General features: G+C 39.2%; 1 protein-coding gene and 1 long non-coding RNA gene across 2 annotated transcripts in view; one reads left to right on the top strand and one right to left on the bottom strand.

The window, feature by feature from the left end:
• SMARCA5 (SNF2 related chromatin remodeling ATPase 5) overlaps positions 1–4,591 on the bottom strand; it is a 46,552-nt gene extending 41,961 nt beyond the window's left edge. Inside the window, exons 1-2 of the mRNA XM_019926524.3 lie at positions 4,187–4,591; positions 931–1,005 (exon numbers count right to left, since the gene is read on the bottom strand). Of these exons, the coding sequence (XP_019782083.1) occupies positions 931–1,005; positions 4,187–4,363 (252 nt within the window). The 5' untranslated portion in view covers positions 4,364–4,591. The remainder of the gene's footprint in view (positions 1–930; positions 1,006–4,186) is intronic.
• A 302-nt stretch (positions 4,592–4,893) lies between these two features.
• LOC141278818 (uncharacterized) overlaps positions 4,894–23,228 on the top strand; it is a 35,565-nt gene continuing 17,230 nt past the window's right edge. The window contains exon 1 of the long non-coding RNA XR_012332159.1: positions 4,894–5,401. This is a non-coding gene — a long non-coding RNA (uncharacterized lncRNA). The remainder of the gene's footprint in view (positions 5,402–23,228) is intronic.

Consider the following 23,228-nt stretch of genomic DNA (forward strand, 5'->3'; position numbering starts at 1 on the left):
ATATATAAATGTAATAGAAATCATATAGAATAATACATCATTTCTACTTTACATATTGCAATATGTATTATGCACACTATATGTGTGTATACATATACACATGTGCATACTTTTACGATTTTGAAGCTATTTAAGAGATTCAGAAACATTTATTGATATTGAAGAGAAAGTCAAAGAACAAGGGGAAAGTAAGATTTGTTAAAATGTACTATGTGCCAGATATTGTTCTGGGTGCTGAAGACAGAAAGATGAAGACACTGTCCCCACTCTTAAGAAGCATACTGTGTTGTGTAGTGGTGTTATTATTACACCTGCTATTTTAACTTTTTAAGACTTCAAAACAATTAAATGAGTTTAATCCATACAAAGCACTTAGAACAGGGCCTGCTACATAATAATCATTCACTATTAGTCATTATTATTGAATCTAAATTTAAATTTAAAGCTCTTTGTAGGTACTGGTTAACTCAGGGTAAAATAAAGTTTCCTAAGAGGATATGAAACATGAGCTGGGTATTTTTCAAGTATAACATTCATATTCTCTTTTGTAAAGATCCCATCCATATTATAAGAAGGCTGTAGGCAAGGAGCATGTATTATTTCCTTTATAACCAGTAGAGTACAATGCCAGACACATGCAGAATAAACATTACCTTGAATAATTACTTCTCTGGTCTTTAACTCACCTCACTCCCAAATGCTAAATCTTAAAATATAAGGGGTGTTAGCATAACCCACATATTTACATAATATGTGAATTCATGCCATACTTCTATATTTGGTTTACACAGTCAAGTAAGTCAAGTAAGGTACAAAAGTTATAGTACTCCACGTTATACATATTTAAATTGGGTATCTGTGCTTCAATTTTGGTACACTTAATCACCTAATAAAAGCTGATATAAAACTCTTCATATGCCTAGAACATACCATTTTTTCTTCATAGGTAGGATCTGGTTCTTGGATTTCTTTTTGCTTTCCAGGAGACGCATCATCAAATACTTCCTGGTAGGAGGGAAAAATCATGGATTGTTCTTCAAGAATACTCAACACACCATTATTAGACTGATTTCTGCCCAAAACACATTCAAAGTAATACACTCCTGTCCCAAATTTCCCAGATACTTAAATAGCTGTCATCCTACCTGATAGGAAACCTTGATGAAAAATACCATGATGATAACAACTTATTTAATCCAAATATGTAAACTGCATGGCTATTGCCAAGACTGAAACACAAGATTATTATCTCCATCATCCCAGAACAAAATTACTTTCAGCAAATGTTTCATTTTCTAATCAAAAATTATGAAGCTAAATTCAACAGTATAAAATGTGAAGAAAATACGTTCCTTTTTAATCATAAAATTGCAGTATCTACTGTACTGCTACACAAATATACACCTGGAAAGCCGCATTAGTAACGGTGATTCCCATCTTCTGGAAAATTAAAAAATTTCATCATGCAGCCTAAAGTGAATACCCTTTAAGTACAATCTGATTCCTAAACTGGTAATAAATGTGCTATTTTTGCAAATTTATTCACCCTGACATTCAAAACGCCACAAACAACAAAATAACAGCAACAACTACACTGCAAAGTTCCACTCATCCATTAAAAGAACATAAGAAGAGCTGGTGAAAGTCTAATTTTCATTAATGATGTACTAATCTGTGTGTGTCAATACATACTGTAATAAAACTACCTGTGATTAAGAAGTTGGGGGGATGGGGCTGGTATAGCACTAAAATTAAGAGGTCAACTGACCCAAATTCAAGTCTAACTTCATTGCTAAGACCTGTAGGAACCTGTGTAACCTTAAGCTCATCACAAATCTCTGGTCTCCACAAGTAAAAATGACAAAGCCACCAACCTAGCCTACTGCACAAAATGGTAATGGGATACCATGGAAGGTCAAATACATACTAAAAAAATAAGATGTGCTTTCCAACAGCAGTCATTATTTCTTTCACAGTTTTAATTTAAAAAAAAAAAGGTTTGGATTTAGGACTCTTGAGGTCATATAGTTATTGGTATACAGTGTACCTACCTATCAGTCGAGTCAATACTGAGAAATGAGGATGAACAAAGACAGGCCCCCATCCACATTGCCAAAAAGATCACAATAATAAACAAAAAATGAGACTGCTTCTGTGACCTATCAGTACCAAGCAAAAAGAAAAAATTAACCTAATACATAGGAAAGCTAGCTAATATTTCTAGGAAAGTGGGCTCTGTCAGAAAATAAATGATTTTGGAAAAACCCAAATTAAAAGACCAAGAAAAGAAAAATCACAGTATAATGTGAAGGAAAAAATAAAAACTAAAACTAGTCAGTAAAAAGATTGATAAAATTACTGATGTTCCTATTCTAAGAAGGTAAAAATGACTAAGTCACTCTTCAATAAATGAAATCGTCAAACACCTTTTTTGTAAGAATATGAAAGGGCAAGATATTCGGGGAAAGGGTCAGCTTCAGAGCCAGATGTGGGTTCTACTTACCAGAAGACTCAATTTCCCCATCCGGCAAATAAAAATACCACTGACATCATTTGGTACTTGTTGTAACATTAATATTCATAGTTAAACTTTAATTCTACTTTAACTTAAAAATAGCAACTGAAAGCCAAAATATTTAGTTTAGGCTTTAAATTATTCTGCTTTCTGATGTTTCCGTAACACCTCTTGTGAGACTTTGGTTGTTATTCCAACAGTTGAATGACAGCCCCTTTTGAGAAGCTGAGGACAACTAAGGACAGCAATTTGCAGAGAACTGCATATTTACATACAATTGCTTTTAGTGTCAAACTTCAAACCCCCTTAAACCACGAAGCAGGAATCCAAGTTAACCCTGGGAATGCAAAAGAACCATTTAAAACCTGAAGAAAGAGAAAACAGGTAACACCAGATATGAATTTGAAACAAATCTCGTCACTGAAAACTACAGAACACCAGATGTCCTAATCCATCAAAACCCACCGTCACCTAAAAGTTCTTTGAAAAACTAGTAACATGTTACTTCACCCTAGATTAGACCGCTGTTGCCCAAATAAAACTACTGCGCCAAATGCTTCAATGGTAAACTGCGCTACCAATTCCTTATTAATCCTGCAGCAACGTTCGTTTTTAGAACAGTATTACCTTCGCTCAATCTGTCCAAGGATGGAAAACTCCCAGAAATCTTTGGGCTGCAACTATAAAATATCTCAAAACAGACTGAAGGCCAAGAATAAAATTTGGAAGGAGCAAGCAATCACTTTGTTCCCAGACATCGCAAAGCCTTGGAGCACACCCAAGAGACCCGCCTGGCAGTTCCCCAATCTTTCCACCCCCGCAGTACTGTCACCATCCCCTGGCCGGCCAGCCCCAGCCCAGAAGACAGGCTCGGCAGCGAAAAGTACCAATTTTCAAAAAAAAAGGCCAAGGTCCCCAAAGACGAATTGCGCTGGTCTGAAAGCCCCTGACTCACTAACTCATTCATCCATCCATCCATCCATCACTCCTCCCCAAATGAGATGGGGGTTCAAGACAGCTGCTGCCGCCTTGGTCAGTTCCCTCCCCATGGAACAGTGCCTGGGAGGAGCCTCCTCTCCCTCCAAGGGAGCAGCTGCGCCCCGCTTATCCCCACTGCGCCCTCGGCTATCCAGCTCTCGCCATTGTTTCTGCCCGGAACAGATACCTCCCCCGCAAGGACCGGGATGAAGAAAAGGAGGCCCAAGTCCTCAGAGGCGCTCCTTTTAAATGCCTTCCCCACCGCGCCCATCTACCCTCTTTCCTAAGGGGAAATCTCCCTCGCCTTCCCCCCAAGTTTAGTGGAAACTAAAATCGAGATTCAGAGATGGGCGAGGGAATTATGGGAGTCTAGCTTAAAAAAAAAAGGTAGATCCCACTCGGCCTCAGTAATCAAGAACATGTGTCTAACAAGAGCGTTCGAGGGTTTGGCAAGGTTCGCCAAAGAGACAAATAATGTAAATGTGAGGTGCCAGAGATCCATTTGAGTCGGCTGGGATAGGCTAGGCGCAGGGCGCAAGGGTGAGAGCATCATTTCGGATCCACAGGGTCCGAGGCCGAGTCTGGGTGCACAGGGGTGAAGTTCGGCTCTGCGTCTCATCACTAACACAGAGGCGAGGGAACCAGTTCCTCCTCCCCACCCCGCCGTCTCCCCACGCCACGAGCCGCTCTCACCTCCATCTCAGAGTCCGCGGCGCCGGCGCTGGCCGCAGAGGCAGCCGCCTGGGCTGCGACGCCCTCGGGGCCGCCTTTGTTGCTGTTGTTGTTCCCGCTGCCGGCGGCCGAGGTTGCGGGCTTGGAAGGCGCGCTCTCGGGAGGCGGGGGTGGCGGAGGGTCGGCCGCGGACGACATGATGTTCCTTCTGCGTCACCCGCTGCTGCCAGAGGCCGGGCCCGGCAGAGATGAGGAGGAGGCCTAGGCCTGGGAGGCTACGTCGCAATGAGTTGGTGGAGGAGCGAGAGGACCACCCGAACGCCCCCTTCGCCGCGGCTCCGCGACGAGCCCTAGCCAGGCCCAGCAGCCTCCCCCTCTCGTCGTCCTCCTCTTCCGCCGGGCTCGGGGTTCCACCAGCGCTTTACCTCACGGCGGGAATCACGTCGACGAGAGTGGGCGGGGTCACCCGGGTCACTGAGGTCAGGAAGGCGGGCTGATTTACTGTAGGGCGGAGGGTTGAGGGAGAAGGAAAGGAAAGCGAAAGAGGGACCGGGAGCGCACAGTGACTTGGCCGCCTCCTCTTCTTCCTGTGGTAGATATCATCTATCTCGCCTGCATCCAGGTCTACTACCTACGCCACCGACTTTCAACACTCGCGAGATTGATAGTTGGCTAAATGACTGAGTTCCAGTTGCGCATGCGCATTCTCTCCTCCTCGCCCTTGGCCACTCCCCCTCCAGGGCCCCCAGCAAGCTCTAGGGCAAGGAGTGGGCGGGGCCTCAAGGGAGGGCTCGGACGGGTAGGTTTGTGCTTCCGCTCCCGGGCAAGACGCGAGTGCAATCCTACAGGCGTTCTTAACGGCACACGGTCCCCGGACGCCGCATCTCCTGTGGCTGGCAGCGATCGGCGGCACTCCCTGAAAATTTGCACAGGTTTTGCGCTGCCTACTGCAGCATGGAGGTCTGGGCAGGTCTTAACACTTTAACCGCCTTCGCTTATACGCGTGACGCCACTGTGTTGACGACGTTGTGGTTATTCCAGTTGACGTCTCACTGTTTTGTTGTCTAAGGAAGAGTGCCCGTTAGTGTGATTTTTTATTTTTCTGTCATCAGATGTTAGCTATATCAGTCATTTCTAAATTCCTTCTACTCTTCGGTGCAGAGTTAGGCGATATTTCCTCTGAATTTACATGCTGAAAGTAAGCAAACTGTGCCCACCACCATGTAAGTGAGAAACGTGAGTAATCAATAGATAAGAGGCGATGGGTTGTATCTTTTCCTCAACCACCAAATATTAAATTAAAATGTACATTCTTCTCTTCTTAAGAAATGTTACAACTGTTCACCACTGGTTTGTACCCTGCCTTGCCCGCTCTTCAACACAGCCTGAGGGTCTTGCGCACCCATCTGCTGCAGATTTTAAGCGCAGCGTGTTCTATTCAGTAGCAAATCTGCACACTGCAATAAATTGCTATCTGCCCTGCACAGGCTCTTATTCATCTTTGTATCCCCATGTCCAGTATCTTATCAGTACGTATTGAATAAAGGAGACACACTTTTAAAGAGTTAAGGCTTGAGCAAACTGTTGATTATGTTGAATTTCAAACAGAAGGGATCTCCTATGAATATATAGGCTGCAAACTTTTAACCAATCGAGTGATAATTCTTTAATTGAGATCTGGAAAAATGTCCCCCAGCCCATTATAAATGCTATTTCTGAGACTATAAGGAACCGCCTAAGGATATATGAAAAGAAGAATACCTAAATGATGTTCATCACAGGCTTCGCATGTAATTGCAAAAAAACTAGCAATAGGCTAAGAGTCCAACATTGAAAGTATGATTTTAAAACTATTGTACACCCACAAAATGAACTATTCTTGACCTTTAACAACAATTAATGTAGAAGAATGTTTATTCTATAGTGTTAACTGAAAAGAAAATTTAGCAGTTCAAAAATATGAATAAAACTTTGGAAGGATAATCATAAAAGTATTGAAAGTGATTGTTGTTGGTGTATATTTCCTAATTCTTTTCTGTTTGTATTTTTTAATTCTTTCTAAAATGAATTTGTGTATTATTATATTGAGCAAACTTATTTTTAATATCTAAAAAATACTTTCACCAAAAATAGATTGTGTGGAAGGGTAAAAAGTTAGTGTCTAGGGGAGTAGCTGACATATAGACACTCAATAAATACTTATGAGAACTTCCCTGATGGCACAGTGGTTAAGACTCTGCGCTCCCAATGCAGGGGGCCTGGGTTCAGTCCCTGGTCAGGGAACTGGATCCCACATGCATGCCACAACTAAGAGTTCTCATGCCAAAGCTAAGGAACCAGACTGCCACAACTAAGACCCGGCGCAACCAAATAAATAAATATTTTTAAAAATAAAAATAAAATAAATACTTATGAGTAAATATTTATTTAATATTGACATTAAGTAGAAAGAATATAACATTTATTTAATATTCAGAGTATTTCTTCACCCTATAATGAAAGGTAAATATCTTGGGTCCTGATTTGGAAACCCTAAAAATATACTGAATATATAAATGGATGAAGCTTAAGTCTGACAATTTAAGAAAAACAAATAGCAAGAAAAACAATAAATAAAATTGCCTCCAAAATGACAACTGTCTTTTTTAACATACACATTTATATTGTGAGTGCGTTTCTCATATGAGCATATGAACGCTGTATGAGAATCTTGTGGGGAAAATTATAGAGAAAAGATACTTAAAAGAAAGGAGGAAGGGACTTCCCTGGTGGCACAGTGGTTAAAGAATCTGCCTGCCAGTGCAGGGGACATGGGTTCGAGCCCTGGTCTGGGAAGATCCCACATGCCGCGGAGGAACTAAGCCTGTGCACAACTACTGAACCTGTGCTCTAGAGCCCATGAATCACAACTACTGAGCCCGCATGCCTAGAGCCCGTGCTCCACAACAAGAGAAGCCCCCGTTTGCTGCAGCTAGAGAAAGACCGTGCAGCACTGAAGACCCAATGCAGCCAAAAAAAAAAAAAAAAAAGGAAGAAGAGAAAACAATGTTTGAATGTTTGAATCACTAATCTAACAACAGGGACAGAGAAACCAATTTTGAGCAGGGTCTAGAAGCAGGGAGGAAGGGGAGAGAGGAGTTACAGAAAAGACAGGATGCCCGGAAATTGAGCTATAGGGACGTTAATTGAGTTAGGCAGATGGTAGTACTTATATGGTGGCCAAATGACAAAGGCCTGTTGTTCTTCAAATACTAAGAGGCTAAAACTAACAGCTAGTTCCGAAATTGATAGTATAACATAGGATTGGTATAGTGGCAAGAGAATAGGTTAGTGAGTCAGGCAAGCCTAGATTCCCATGCAGGCTCAAGAACTTAGTAGTTGTGTGAATGCAGGCAAGTTATCTAACTTCTCTGAAGTCAGTCTTTTCTCATCTTTTTGCTATTATATTATGCCGACTTTATGTTTGGATAACATTCTTATAATAATGTCATAAGAATTAAATGACATTTAATCATTTAATTGTAAAACACCCTAGTGTACATAGGGTGTTTAATACAGTGCCTGACATAGAGTGAGCTCTGGGTTCAAGTCTTAGGTATTCTAATCTTGAAGACTCATAAGCCTAAGGGTCAGCCTCTAGCTGTAGGAAGGGTAATCTAATTGTTTTTTAATAAGGAGGAGGGTAAAGGGAGTAGTGTCACGAAAACACTAGAAGGAATTACTACTTTAAACATGTTCCCAGATATAGAATACTACAATGTAAAATCATGTTAATCTCAAATATGCAAATGCATTTTGTTTACACCTAAAATTCCCTCTATTGGATTTAGTGTGCTGGAACAGCATGTTGTATGCTGAATAGAGTGGAGCAAAGAGATATTGCCAGAGGACAAAAGATGCCAAAGAGCCAGGACTCTCTCAACATTTTGGCCTTGAATGGTAACAGAAAGGATTTTATTAAGTTTATCAAAAGCAAAGTAGTAATGTTGAGGCTGTCTTCCTCACATACTCATTTATTTTGTGAAAGCCTAGGAAAATAAAGTCTGACTACTACGTGACAACAATAAAACAGTGTTGAGTTTGTGAGTATCTTAAGAATGGGGATTTCCAACACTAGGTACCAATGATCACATATGTATCTTTTTCAGAATTCTCCTACTATTAAACAAAAACATTAAGTAAGGTTCCAATGCATCCCCCTCATATTTGGTCACCAACTCATATCAGTGGGTGACTTTGTGTCTGCTGGATGTTAATTCATGTATTTATGTAGTCATTTAAAATTACCTTTTTTTCCCCTACTATTTACAAGTTAAAAATTCGAGTCCTCTGTGCATTTCCTTCCTTGTGAAAGATATTTTCTTCTTTCTTGAATTGGCTCTAGGTAAAAAACTTCTTGGAACCCAAATATTATAATCCCAAATGAAATTTTAACCACCACTACTCCTGAAATATTTTCAAATGAATTAACTGTAGCCAAAGCTGTGGTTAAGAAATTTGGTGTTCCTTTGCTCAAAAGATTGAAAGTAAGAAGATGGGAAGATGTATCCCTCAAACGTTATTCAAATGAAAACAAGAGTGACTATATCATTATTAGGTAGACTTCAGAGCAAAGGAAATTACAAAGAGCAAAAACGTTACATAATGATGAAAGTGTCAGTTCACCAAGAAGACATAGCAATTTGAAACATGTATGCACCAAACAACAGAGCTGCAAAGTATCAGAAGCAATAACTGACAACTGAAATGAGAAATAAAAAATCCACAATTATAGGTGAAGACTATGGTATCTTTTAATAATTAATAGAACAACTAAGCAGAAAATCAGGAAAGATATAGAACTCAACGACTCCATCAACCAAGAGAATCTAATTAACGTTTATAGAACATTCCATACAGAAATAGAATACATACTTTTTGAGAACCTTCAGAAAATATACCAAGAGAAACCATAAAACAAACCTCAACAAATTTAAGAGAATTGAAATTATACAGTGTTCTTCAACCACAGTAGAATCAAACTAGGAATCAATAACCAAAAATTACATCTCCAGACTTAATGACACCCTTCTAAATAACCCATGGGTCAAAGAGGAGGTCTCAAGAGAAAAAGTACTTTGAACTGAATGAAAAATACAATATATCAAAATTTGTGGAAACCAGCTAAAGCAGTGCTGAAAAGAAAATTGTAGTACTAAATGCTTACATTCAGAAAAAAAGGAATAGTCTCAAATCTAAGATTCCATCTCAGAAGCCTAGAAGAAGAGCAAAATAAATCTGGAGTAAGCAGAAGAAAGGAAATAATAAAAGCAAGAGCAGAAATCATTGAAATTAAAATCAGAAAAACTTAGACAAAATAAAACAAAGAATTGGTTCTTTGACAGGATAAAATTGACGAACTGTTAGGAAAACTGACAAAGAAAAAAGATACAGATCACCAATATTAGGAATGAAACAGGACCTATGACTACTGACCCTGAAAACATCAAAAGGGTAAAAGGGAATACTACAAACATAAATTTGACAACTTAAATGAAATAGACTGCTTTTTTGAAAAATAAAATCTACCATAACTCAGACAATATGAAATAGATAATTTGAATAGCCTTATAACTATTTAGGAAATTAAATTCATAACCTAAAAACTCCCCAAAAGAAATCTCCAAGCCCAGATGGCTTTACTGGAGATTTCTACCATATATTTCTACACAATTCTACACAAATTCTACACAGTCTCCTCCATAAAAGAAGATACGGGCTTCCCTGGTGGTGCAGTGGTTGAGAGTCCGCCTGCCGATGCAAGGGACACGGGTTTGTGCCCCGGTCCGGGAAGATCCCACATGCCGCTGGGCCCGTGAGCCATGGCCGCTGAGCCTGCGCGTCCGGAGCCTGTGCTCCGCAACGGGAGAGGCCACAAGAGTGAGAGGCCCGCGTACCGCAAAAAAAAAAAAAAAAAAGTAGATGCACTTCGCAAATCATTTTATGAAGCTACTGTAACCCTGATACCAAACCAAAGATGCTATATAAAAGAAAGAAAGACCAATATCCTTGATGAATATAGATGCAAAAATCCTTAACAAAATATTAGCAAGTACAATTATACAATGTATAAAAAGAATTGTGCACCCTGATCAAATAGGATTTATTCCAGAGATGCAAGAGTAGTTCAATATTTGAAAATTAATTAATATTATCTGCCATATTAACAGGTTAGAGAAGAAAACTCACATGATTATATCAAGCAAAGCAGAAAAATCATTTGACAAAATTTCAACATCCTTTCATGATAAAAACTCTCAGAAGAAGAAAAAGAGGGAGACTTCCTCCATAAAGAGCATCTAAAATACCTACCGCTAACATGATGCTTAGTGAGACAATGTTTTTCCTCTAAGATCAGAAACAGGCAAGGATTCTGCTCACACCACTGATATTCAATACAGTGCTGGAAAGGAAATATAAAACTGTCCCTATTGGTCAATTACATGATTATTTACTAGATAATTCCAAGAAATCTACAAAAAATCCAAAGGCCTAATAAGTGAGTTCTGCAAGTTTTCAAGATATAAAATAAACATTCAAAAATCAACTCTATTTTAATAAACTAGCAATGAACATGTAGACTCAGTGCAAAGAGGCTTTTCAACAAACGGTCCTGGAGAAATGTCTACAGGAAGAAAAAAAAGGAACCTTGACCTAAATCTGACACTTTGTATAAAAATTAACTCAAAATGGATAGTAGATTTAATGTAAAACAGAAAACTATAAAATTTTGGAAAAAAATAGGAGAAAATGCTAAGGATCTAGGTCTGGGCATAGAGTTCTTAACATTTGACACCAAAAGCATGATCAATGGAAGGAAAAATTAATAAATTGAATCACGAAATTAAAAGCTTTTGCTCTATAAGAGACTGTCAAGAAGGTGAGATGACAAGCTACAGAGTGGGAGAAAATATTTACAAAACACATATCAGACAAAGGATGAGTGTCTAGAATATATAAAGAACTCTCAAAATTCAACAGGAAAAAAAGCAAACAGTCTATTTAGAACACTGGGAAAATAAATGAAGAGACATTTCACTGAGGAAGATATACAGATGGCAAATTAGCACATCAAAAGAGGTCAAAAGCATTAGCCATTAGAAAAATGCAAATTAAAACCACAATGAGATGTCACTTCATACCTAACAGAATGGCTAAAATTAAAAATAATGACAACGCCGAATGCCGGTGAGGATACCAATAAAATGAATCACTCACACGTTGCTGGTGGAAATGTGGTGCAAAGGAGTTTGTAGACCAAAAACCCTGAGAATGGCTGCTTCACGAAAAAATTATTTTCCTTGCAAAACAAAAGTAGGTACACAGTTGTATTTCTCTGAAACTATTGCTTTTAAGTATATGGTCTCAATCATTTGTATTAATAGTAACTTTTAACCAAAGTAACTTTTATTTTACAAAAACTACAGGGTAAGTAATTGTGAACTGTATGATATATGGCATTTTAGCAGACTAGCAAAGCTTATGAATACACGGAACACAGCTGTCTATAGCCACACACATCCTTTATAAGGCTTCTCACAGTGGCAAAAATAAGCACCTTCGTTAACAGACCCAAAGAAATACCCTCTTTGTAGCATTTAAAATACAAAACAAAAGCATATAAACTGAAAATCATGCTCAGTAATCAATGTTTCCATTCCATGATTTAGAAATATTGATAATTTAGGCATCCAGTGAACATCTGGGAATTAATTATATAAGCCTAAGGTTTTAAGTTACCTAAATAAATTATTTTCAATCTAACATACTATAAAATGTAACTTCTATTGAAAATCAGAATAATAATTCAATTTAGTTAAGCACAAATTTATATATTTTTAATCTTAAACATTAAGTGGAAGTAATGCTAGCTTATTTGATCAATAAGCCAGTATAAATTTAGGAAGGTCATTCCCAACTAGAGTAAAATGTAGGCTTGTATTATCCTTAACAGTGATAAATCAGAAAAGGCACAGCTGGATTTATTAAACCAAAATATTAAACTAGTTTTCTTTGCCAAAGATTCACCTATATTCTGTGAGCTTGGCTTCTTAAAAAGTCACTTGTTAGTTTTGCTAAGAATACTTTTCTTTCCTTTTAGATTCTAGCACATTTAAAGTATTAGAAGTTTATTTTCTGGGAATTTTAGGAATATTTAATCCATGTAAGTACTTATTGACCTCTGTTAGCCAATCAGAACAAGATCGCTTAATTTAAGAGTTTTAACCTATTCAGTCAATAACACCCTAAGATGGGAAAGCATTACACACTTACACAATGAAGAAACACAATGAAAAGTAAAGGTCTTTCTGAATTGCAGACCCACATAGAGAGCACTTACAGTTTCAATTCTAAGATTTCAGCCACAAGTCAAGCAAAAATAAACACAACATCACAATATGTCTCTGGTCCAGGTATTAAAGAGCTATTCTTCCTGGTGGTCAGAAAATTCTTAATTGAGTTGAACTCGAAATAGATAAACAGACAAACAAAAGACTAACAAGCCCAATACTCTTTTGTCTTTCACTCAGCAGGAAATAGATCTCTATAAAACACTAGTGCTTTTTTTTTTCTCTAAACTTCAGTTTATTCATCTTTAGTCAAGGCATATCACAATTATAAGCTAAGTGCAAGGATGAAAAGACATCAACATGCACCAGAGAGAGAAAAAAATGAATCAGAATCTTCATAGTCCTGGGGTATCTGTATCCTCTCCAAAGAGAATTATCTGTAGGTAACTCTACTGCACAGAGATGGTAGAGGACAACTATTTATTAGTGTAAGGTCTGTCACATAAAATATTCTTACCTAATTGGAGTTCTCATTTATTTCTCCAACTCTTCTTCTCAGATGGCCCACAAAAGCTTTGTTTAAAGTATATAAATTTACAGACATTTATCTGAACTGTCATTATGTATGACACTTCTGAGCATCAGCTTAAATTCTCACAATGAAATTTCTGTTTTCCTAATGTGTAGTTTTGTAGTATGGGCATGTGAGAACAGCTATGAAAATTCAAGAGAGCATCTGTGACATTTTTAGTAAATTACTAGCTGAGAGTCTGCTCCAAGTCTGAAGTCTTGGTGTTTTAATAATTAAGTAATGGGGACTTTCCTGGTGATGCAGTAGTTAAGAATCTGCCTGCCAGACAGGAATAAAGACACAGATGTAGAGAATGGACTTGAGGACCTAGGGAGGGGGAAGGGTAAGCTAGGATGAAGTGAAAGAGTAGCATTGACATATATACACTACCAAATGTAAAACAGATAGCTAGTGGGAAGTAGCTGCATCGCATGGGGAGATCAGCTTGGTGCTTTGTGACCACCTAGAGGGGTGGGATAGGGAGAGTGGGAGGGAGATGCAAGAAGGAGGGGATATGGGGGATATATGTATACATATAGCTGATTCACTTTGTTATACAGCAGAAACTAACACAACATTGTAAAGCAATTATACTCCAATAAAAATGTTAAAAAAGGAAAAAAAAAGAATCCACCTGTCAATGCAGGGGACACGGGTTCGAGCCCTGGTCTGGGAAGATCCCATGTGCCGCAGAGCAACTAAGCCAGTGTGCCACAACTACTGAGCCTGCGCTCTAGAACCTGAGAGCCACAACTACCGAGGCCGCGTGCCACAACTACTGAAACCCGAGCCTAGAGCCCGTGCTCCACAACAAAGAGAAGCCACCACAATGAGAAGCCCATGCACCGCAACGAAGAGTAGCCCCCGCTCGCCCGCGTGCAGCAACGAAGATCCAACGCAGCCAAAAATAAATAAAATTTTTTTAAGTTGTATAAAAAAATTGGGTAACAATTATTTATAATTAGCTTATTAAATGTTAGCATTCAAATGCTTTTATTAAAATAACTTTATGAGATCTTATATGGTTTGTAGCCCTTGAATTTCAAGGAATTTAAAGAAAACACTAATTCTTTTAGAGAAATCACCAAATGGTCAAACTACAAAACCAAATCGCCAGTCATTGCTGCCACTAATAGAAAATAATTGATCAGATGCAAAAGAACCAAACCAAAACAAAATTAATAGGGAAATTAAAAATAGAAAAGCAGCAAATCTGCTGCTTTGGATTCACCTCTGAGAGCCAAGAAAAGACAGACATGGACTTAAACTCCCCATGAGGTGCACTTTTTCATGGCAAAGTTTACCTGGTCCTGTTAGGGGAATCCACTGGGCATCTTGGTGGAAGACTTTCAAAACGGTCTAAAAATTTTTTTCAAAAAAGTAAAATTATGACTCTCATACATATATGAAAAAGAATGCATATTAAATGTATGTTTTATTTAACTAGTTAATGAGGAAATTAATGCGATGTTACAACCAGTTCAAAGGAGAAGTCAAAAACGCATAAATTTATGAGAAGTAAAGGAATGGTGAATGTGCAAAGGAGGGAAAACCAGTTCCACAGTGGGGAAAGAAAGTCAAGTTACTCTCTGCTGAACAAGACAGTATTTGCATTGCTATAGGCAAGAATTATTTTGCATTTGTATCAGTTATTTGTGATTTAGAATTGTGAAATAACTGCTGCAGAATCAGAAAACCCGGAGGGTTGTCCTCTAGGCTTTAGACAAGTCATAGTTTTCATTGAAGCACATTTTTCCCTACACACCATTGCCCCTAATTATTATAAATACTTCTCATTTGGACTATCATGTAGCTTCCTAACTGGATAATTTTTCTTTATTCTACAATAAGTGGAAGAACTAAAATTCAACTGAAGTCCATGCTGGTAACCACTGTAGTATATATTTCTGTCATTCTCCTGCATGTCTCTCTAGAATGGCTTTCTCTACTTTCTCTTGGTTTCACTGCTCTTGATTAAGTACAATGTATGTGGTCTGCCAAGTTTCCAGTTGACTATGCATTGTAGTATCTCATGGATTACTATCCGTGTTTCAATTCCAAATTCCTGGTGTTGGGAGACGGATTAGCCCAGTTTAGATCAGGTGCTCATCTCAAGTTCATTTGGTGTTAATAGGGGTCGGGGCCACTAGATACCAATATAGTTACCTAGGACTACCTCTTGAGCAGGAGCCGGGATGGGAGGCAGGTTCTCTTAAAAGGAAGAGTTACAGATGCAAAACGTTGATTGGCATCTCCAGCATCTGTCTACAGTCTATTTGTGTCACAGAAAATTAATTTTTTTATTAAAAAATCTACTAATATTCCCATTCAAGCACTCTGATCCTTTTAATTTTCATCTGCAGTTTAAATTTAATCAAAGGTCAATTCTAAGCTCAATTGCATTGGAAATACATTCAGCTAAGTTGTATTTGAAATATGTTTTTGTGAGAGCCGGGGGTTAATTTCATCCATTTGAAAATTAGATTCTTACCTCTTTAGGTAAGAATCATGAAAGGAGATATGAACTTAATATCTTATAAATTCTAAAAAATTCTTTCAGCTTTTGACTTCTCTCAAAATAGATGCTCATCACAAGTGCTGAACTTAATCTTCTGTCCATAGTAAATGCCCCAGAGGGTATGTAAGTGGGGAAATCCTGTGACTTGGTTATGAGTCAGGAGACCCACTGAGTTGCATTCTTAAAATAGCACAACTTTTGGTTCTGCCCTCAGAAGATAGGCTACTTCAGAGCCTAGCTAGAGGAAGGAAGTAGAGATTTTGTAAGTCTCACATTCAGACATAAAAGAGAAGGACGGAAGTCAAAGGAGGCATCACCCATTTACTTACTATTTTGTAAGAGAATCAGGAATTAAAGAGCAGGGACCTTGACTTTGTAACAAGTTTGTAAGACTCTGTAACCTTTGCAGGCCACTCCTACTTGTCACTTTTGTCACTCCTTTTGGTGAGCACTTAAAATCAAAATTCTTTTACCATTGAATTTTCTTCTTCTACGGTTCTTTCAGTATTTTGAATTGATGTACCATGATATTTGGAAATAGATCGAATTTTAATTCTGGAGTTATAGTTAAATTCTCAATGAAGTAGTTATTTTCATTATGCTATAATTTCCGTTATGAAACTGGTAAATCTTTTTTTTTTTTTTTTTTTTTTTTGGGGTATGTGGGCCTCTCACTGTTGTGGCCTCTCCTGTTGCGGAGCACAGGCTCTGGACGCACAGGCTCAATGGCCATGGCTCAAGGGCCCAGCCGCTCCACGGCATGTGGGATCTTCCCGGACCGGGGCATGAACCCGTGTCCCCTGCATCGGCAGGCGGACTCTCAACCACTGCGCCACCAGGGAAGCCCAAACTGGTAAATCTTATGCAACTTTGATTCCAACTCGATACCTTAAGATGGAAATTGTGATTGTAATTGTATCTTCCAGCTGGTTGGCATTTTATTTACATATCGTGTTCATGCCCTTGTGGAAGCAGACACCAAGACAGGATCAGACATGCAAGAGATTGATTGGGGGAAACGTCTGTTAAGGATAAAAGGGGGAAGCAGAAGTGGGTATGGGGTATCTTCAGAGATGCAGGGCTAACACTTGTAAAGAAGAGGGGAACAATGGAGGACTGGGAGTGTCATGGAGTGTCATAGTTTCACGGTGGTGTTGGAGACCAGAATATCCACTCCAAAATATGCCACTTTGGCATGAGGATTATTGTGAGCTGGAAGCAAATGAGAATCAACAGATGCAGAAAGAAGCCTTCCTGGAGCTAAAAGCAGAAACTTTTGAAAAATGAGGAATGTCATAACTCTCCTCTCCCAGGGAAGTTTTATAGCTATGAGGAAGATAGAAGGTTGGCACCCAGATGGATCTGCACAAACCTTACTACATCGCTTTCCCCCGTATATTTACCTTCCCACAGTTTACACCCCTTGAAAGCCTAAAACCTTGTCCTTTGCCTTGTCACTTCTCTACAAATTTATTGTTCTTTTGTGAAGATGCTATAGAAGCCTAAGTTCTAACTACCCCTTGAATTACTCTTCATTGAGGTTTCTCTTGCGTTATGTGCACTACACATTAATCAATTGTTTGGTTTTCACTTGTAATCTTTTGTAAGTCTAATTTTGCAGGGCCTCAGCCAGAGAACCTAGGATGGTAGAAGGAAAAAGCATTTTTTTTCTTCCCTACCATGGCCACAAACATATATGATATGTTTTGGAGAGAGAAAGATGTACTTTTATTTTATTTTATTATAAATTTTATTTATTTACTTGTTTATTTTTTAGTTTTTTTTATTTTTGGCTGTGTTGGGTCTTCGTCGCTGCGCGCAGGCTTTCTCTAGTTGCGGCGAGCGGGGGCTCCTCTTCGTTGTGGTGCACGGGCTCTAGGAGCACAGGCTTCAGTAGTTGTGGCACATGGGCTCAGTAGTTGTGGCTCGCGGGCTCTAGAGCACAGGCTCAGTAGTTGTGGCACACAGGCTTAGTTGCTCCGCGGCATGTGGGATCTTCCCCGACCAGGGATCAAACCCGTGACCCCTGCATTGGCAGGCGGATTCTTAACCACTGCACTACCAGGGAAGGCCCAGATGTACTTTTAATAAATTCATCTTCTAATTTTACTTAACTAATTTCAAATGATTTTATATACACATATGTACACATGCATACATATACACACACGCAAACACACACTACACAATCTTCAGGGTAGACAAGACGTAAACTTAGGTCCTAGTACAGGTGTTTTACATGTGTTAACTTATTTGGCCTTCACATTAGCTCTTGTGAAATTGGTAATATTTGTCCCCATTTTGCAGAAAGAGAAACAGACATAGAAGGTAAAGTGGTTTGCACAGCACTGTACAGCCAATGTATGATACAGCAGATTAATTAGACCAAATTGCATTGGAGTAAAAGATGAAACCTATAGTTCGAGACTGGTAGCTTATTATGAGTGTGGAAATGAATGAAGACCACCCAAATGAGAACAAACAAAGTGACCATCACTTGTTCTAGGCAGAGTAGAAAATCTTTATAGTGGTATGCTCTGATTACAGATTGTGGGCGTGGAAAAGCTAGATGTGGACTAACTAGAAGCAGGCCATCTTATATACATGATCGGTTTGAAGAGCACATTTGGTTTTCTCTGGTTGGTCCTGAGTTTGAGGCAAAAAGTAGAGAAGTTGGCAGTCACTGACCAAGTTCTGATCATTCTGGGCAGATTGCCGTAGAGGCTTTTGTGGTTTAGCTTCTCAGGCTGGTTGCTACACAGGTTGTGGGTCAGAGTTCCATTGTCATATATGATCAGTTTGTGTATTCAGCCTCTCAAGAGGAAAAGAAGTCATCCAGTTTATCTGAACTCTGTTAATAATAGTTTGTTTCTATAAGGATAATGCTGATAAAATGCTATCTAGGCTACCTCACTATATATGCATGCAATGAGGTTCTCTGCAGAAAAAAGTTAGATAAGTACCACACACGAGATGTACATATACACATATACAAACACAATTGCAGAAGAAGGTTAATTCTAAAGAAAATCCAAAAGGTTAGTGCCTCCATTAGTTCCTATATTGCTGTTACCTGAGAAAGTCTTTTTTGTTTTTTTGTTTTTTTTTTTTAGCTGTGCCACGCAGCATGCGGGATCTTAGTTCCCCGATCAGGTATGGAACCCACTCCCCCTGCAGTGGAAGCGCGGAGTCCTAACCACTGGACCGCCAGGGAATTCCAAGAAAGTATTTTAAAGTGTGTGATGATGACAGACTAAGAGGTGTTCTTTAACTACCATTATCCAGTGCTTTCATTTTAGCTGGACACGTGGCCATGCTGAGTAAAGAAGGCATTTCCCATCCTCCCGTGCAACCACGTAAGTGAAGGATGAGTGCAATTTACTTGAGGAAGAAATGAACTTCTGTTGTGCAAGCCACTGTTATTTTGAGCCCCTACTACACACCACTAAACCACATTCAGTAATACAGTGTTTAATTTTTCTCCTGTGCACAATTCTGGCCTTGAGAATATGATTTTTCGTAGCTAATTGAGACCAAGAGAAAAAAGTTATTTAGAGACAGAGACTCAAAAATGGTTTTCTGCATGGAGCAGGTGCCCCTCAATGAAAAACAAAAGGACATCATCAGGACACAAAATCAGTACTTCCCAAGTGCCCCCAAATCAGTTTCTTTCTAAAATTTCTGCTGTCTATATAAATATCTGCATGTTGTCTGTCCAGAAAAGGGTAAATGTTTGGCTAAAATGCATTTATAATTACAAGTTTTATCCATTCCCAGGGTGAGCCAGAGTTCTTCAGTATACTGAAATAAAGTTTTATTGATACTAAACAAAATAATTTACTTTCTATTTCATACATGACTTTGTTTAAGTAAGGATTACTTTCCTAGGCTACGTAGGAGCTAAGCACATGCCTGGGAACCACCAAGTCTTGGAGGAGATTAAAGAAAAGAAAAATAGCTTATATTAGCTTGTGAGCTTGCCCATGTCTGTGGCTTCTGTGGTCTTAGAGAGGGGAAAAAATGGGTTTGGAATTTGGGACTATCCCTTGTCATTTCTTCAGTGAAAGATGGGAGGATGTTAAATGACTAGTATTGAAGAGGAAAACCTCTTTTTAGTTCCTCAACAAGGTATTATGAGTTCTGTTGTTAGGAATCTGGCAGAGGAATGGGCATCTGGAGCAAACTTACGCCGCCCCGCTGGGAAGCAGAGCTCCAAGCACGCTGTAGGGCCCATTGTCCCAGCTCCACACCACATAATTAAAGAACTAATGCAACAGGATCTGTGTGCCCAGCTCTTTGGTGAGGGGAAAAGTCAAGCACGGGAATGAGGAGAAAGAATACACAGGTTCAGAAGAGTAATTCTCAAAGCCAGGCACATCCCCAGGGACATGTCAGCTCGGCTCCAAGGCAGATATCGAGAAAGGGACTAAATATTCCAATTAGAAAAAACAATTGTCAGACTGGATAACACAACATAACTAGTCTAAATGCCACTTACAAGAGATACACTTTAAATGTTAAATATCCTCAAAGGTTCAAAGGAAAGAGATAGAAAAAGATAGTCCTTGCAAATACTAACCAAAAGAAAATTGGTATAGTTATAATAACAAGAAGCATTACTAGAAATAAAAAGGAACGCTTCCTAATGATAAAAGGGTCAATTTACCAAGAAAATATAAAAATTCTAAGTTCGTAGGCATCTAATGGCAAAGCCTCAAAATATTCAGAGCAAAATTTTACAAAGTTATAAGAAGAATTAGAGAAATCTACCATCAAGTGGGAAATTTCAGATTCCTTTCTTAGAAACTGATACAACAAGGAGCTAAAAAAAAATCAGTATGGATAGATGTAAGATTGGTATGATTAACAAACTTGGCCTAATTAATATATGTAGAAAATTGCACCTACCAACTGTAGAAACTCATTCTTTTCAAGAACAGGTAGAACATTTGCCAAATTTGAGGCTATGCTGAGTCAGAAAGGAAGTGTTGACAAATTTCAAATACTTTAAATCAAAGTATTTTCTCTGACTATAGGGGGATTGAGCTAGAAATCAGTAACTAAAAAATTACTAAGTCTCTCATGTTTGAATTTAATTTGGGTTTCTTTGTAATTTATAGAGATGAATACTTGGACCATTGATTTTGGACTGTCATATCTTTATTACCATTTAGTTCAAATATTTTCTAATTTCCCTTTTGATTTTTCCAGTTGATTAATTTCCAAACATGAGAGACTTATAGTTCTCACTTTACCTCCCAGTAGGATTTCACACTTTCGACCACTGCCTTTTTCCTGAAATACTCTTATTTCTTAAGACCACACACTTCTGGTTTCCCTCCTGCGTTACTACCTGTTCTTTCTCAGTCCCCTTTGCAGACTCCTTGTCCTCTGCTTGATCTCTACATGTTGAGCTTAGTCATGAGACCAATTCTCTTTTCTAACTGCACATTCTCCCTGGGTGACCTCATCCATTTCCAGGACTCTCTATATATCTATACTGTCAGGACTCCCGGACATATATATCGATCCTTGTGCTCTCTCTGAAATTTTGTCACATTCAACAGCCTATTTGTCTTTGCTCTGAGAATGTTTAGAACCCTATCTCAGACTTAACATGGCAATACAGAACTTTGTCTCCAAACCTCAAGGGCATCTCATCTCATAAACGGCACACAATCTATCCAATTAATCCCACCTAATGTCTATTCTGCCAAGACCTACTGTTGAATAGGTCTTGGAAAAAATACCTCCTGGATTTTAAGGAACGTAATGCTGAGCATTAGCAAATACCAGGTTTCCTAAGTGCTTGGACTAACCTATAGGCAGCTCTGGCAGCCTCAGAATGCGTATTTAGGTGTGTCTCCTGTCTTCCCCCATGTCCGCTAAATCCCAGACTCTGAGGCAGGGCTTGGGTGGGAATATAGCCAATATTTTATAATAACTATAAATGGAATATAACCTTCAAACATTATGAATCACTATGTTGTACACCATATTGTACACCAACTATGCTCCAATACAAAACAGACGTAAACAAAAGGCACCTGAGAGGCTTGAGTGGAGCCCTAAATAGAGCCCAGAGGGGCCAGGTGATCCCCAGCAGTGATCCAGGTGAGAAAAGATACAGGATTAAATGAAGGCAGGAGCAGAAGAGAAGAGAATGGACTTAAGAAAGAGGGACATTTATTATATGGGTAGAGAAAGAAGACTGAGAGTTATAAAAACATGTTAATAAGAAGTCTTTACAATCAAAATATATCACAAAACATGCATTGATAGCATGAGGGTGTCAGTAACACATTTCTCTTCCTGAGGAGGTCTCTCCCACCGCCCTGGCCATCAGTCTGACCAACCATGTGCTACCCAGCCCCCTCTCCAACTTGTCTCCCTCTCCTCTCTTCTCCATCTTTCTTCAGCTACAAAAACAGGGAATTAGAGCAGACTTGAACCACACATCCCTTAAAAGCTGAGTAAAACTATCTAACTAAAATGTCACAGGAAATCATCAAAAGCTGTTCAATCTGCCCCATCCGATATGGGGATATGATTGTAAACTTTACTAATGGTAACGAGAATTAAGTCAGTTCTGTCAACTGTTCGTTTGGTGAATTGGTCTGATTCCGTAAGATGTAGGGTGGAAACTTGGTGGTAGATGGCTGAAGGAGGTGGAGGAAAAGGTCATTAGAGTTCAAGGAGCTGAGAGAGGCTAGTGTTCCGTATGCACCGCTCAGGAGGATATTAAAGTCACCCAGAGCACTGAAAAAAAAATAGGAAAGAGCAGACAGTGATCTATGGGGTGGAGTGGGGGTGAGGCAAGAGGGAGTGACCACTGAAGGAGAAGGGGTGACCACGAGTCACTAGATTATAGCAACAAGAAGAGTGGTGTCTTAAGCTAAATTGCTAGGGATTGGGGAGGAGGGAGCAGTGCTGGACAGGAAGGGAACCCACTTCCTGCTCCCAGGGCCGGGAGATAGTTCCACGTGGTCTCCTCAGGGGAGCCGACATTCCATTAAGGCAAATTAGGCATGAAGTGGAGATAAGGTTTTTCAGAGAACCAGAGGAAAGGCTTGGCAAAGGGAGAGGGGGCGAGACGGTGGTAGCTGATGGGATGGAGGTTAAAAAACTGGAGATGATAGTGACAGGAATTCGGGGAAGGTTGGGGAGACTGCGGATGAGAGGAGCCCTCAGGTGTGGTGACTGATAACTGTGGTTGGGGTGGTGTTGGCAATGGGCAAAGAAGACAATTGTTTCCTCCTATTGTAAGCCTTTGAGGGATCGTCTCAGCTCAGAAGGTTTCCATCTTTGCAACTGTAGAAGGAGGACAATTGAATGTTGGTAGCAGCGTTATTAATAACAGCCAAAGAGTGGAAACAATCCAAATGCCCATCAGCTGATGAATGGATAATTAAATGTGGTGCATCCCTGCAATGGAACATTATTCAGCTCTAAAAAGGAATGAAGTGCTGATACATGCTACAACATGGGTGAACCTTGTACACATTAAGCCAAGTGAAAGAAGAAATTCACAAAAGACCATACAGCATGTTGTACGATTCCATTTATAATAAATGTCTAGAAAATGGAAATCTACAGAGGCAAAATAGATTAGAGGTTGCCTAGGGCTGCAAATAGGGTTGGGGA

Source organism: Tursiops truncatus, chromosome 5 (assembly GCF_011762595.2).
Source record: "Tursiops truncatus isolate mTurTru1 chromosome 5, mTurTru1.mat.Y, whole genome shotgun sequence".
Classification (NCBI taxonomy): domain Eukaryota; kingdom Metazoa; phylum Chordata; class Mammalia; order Artiodactyla; family Delphinidae; genus Tursiops; species Tursiops truncatus.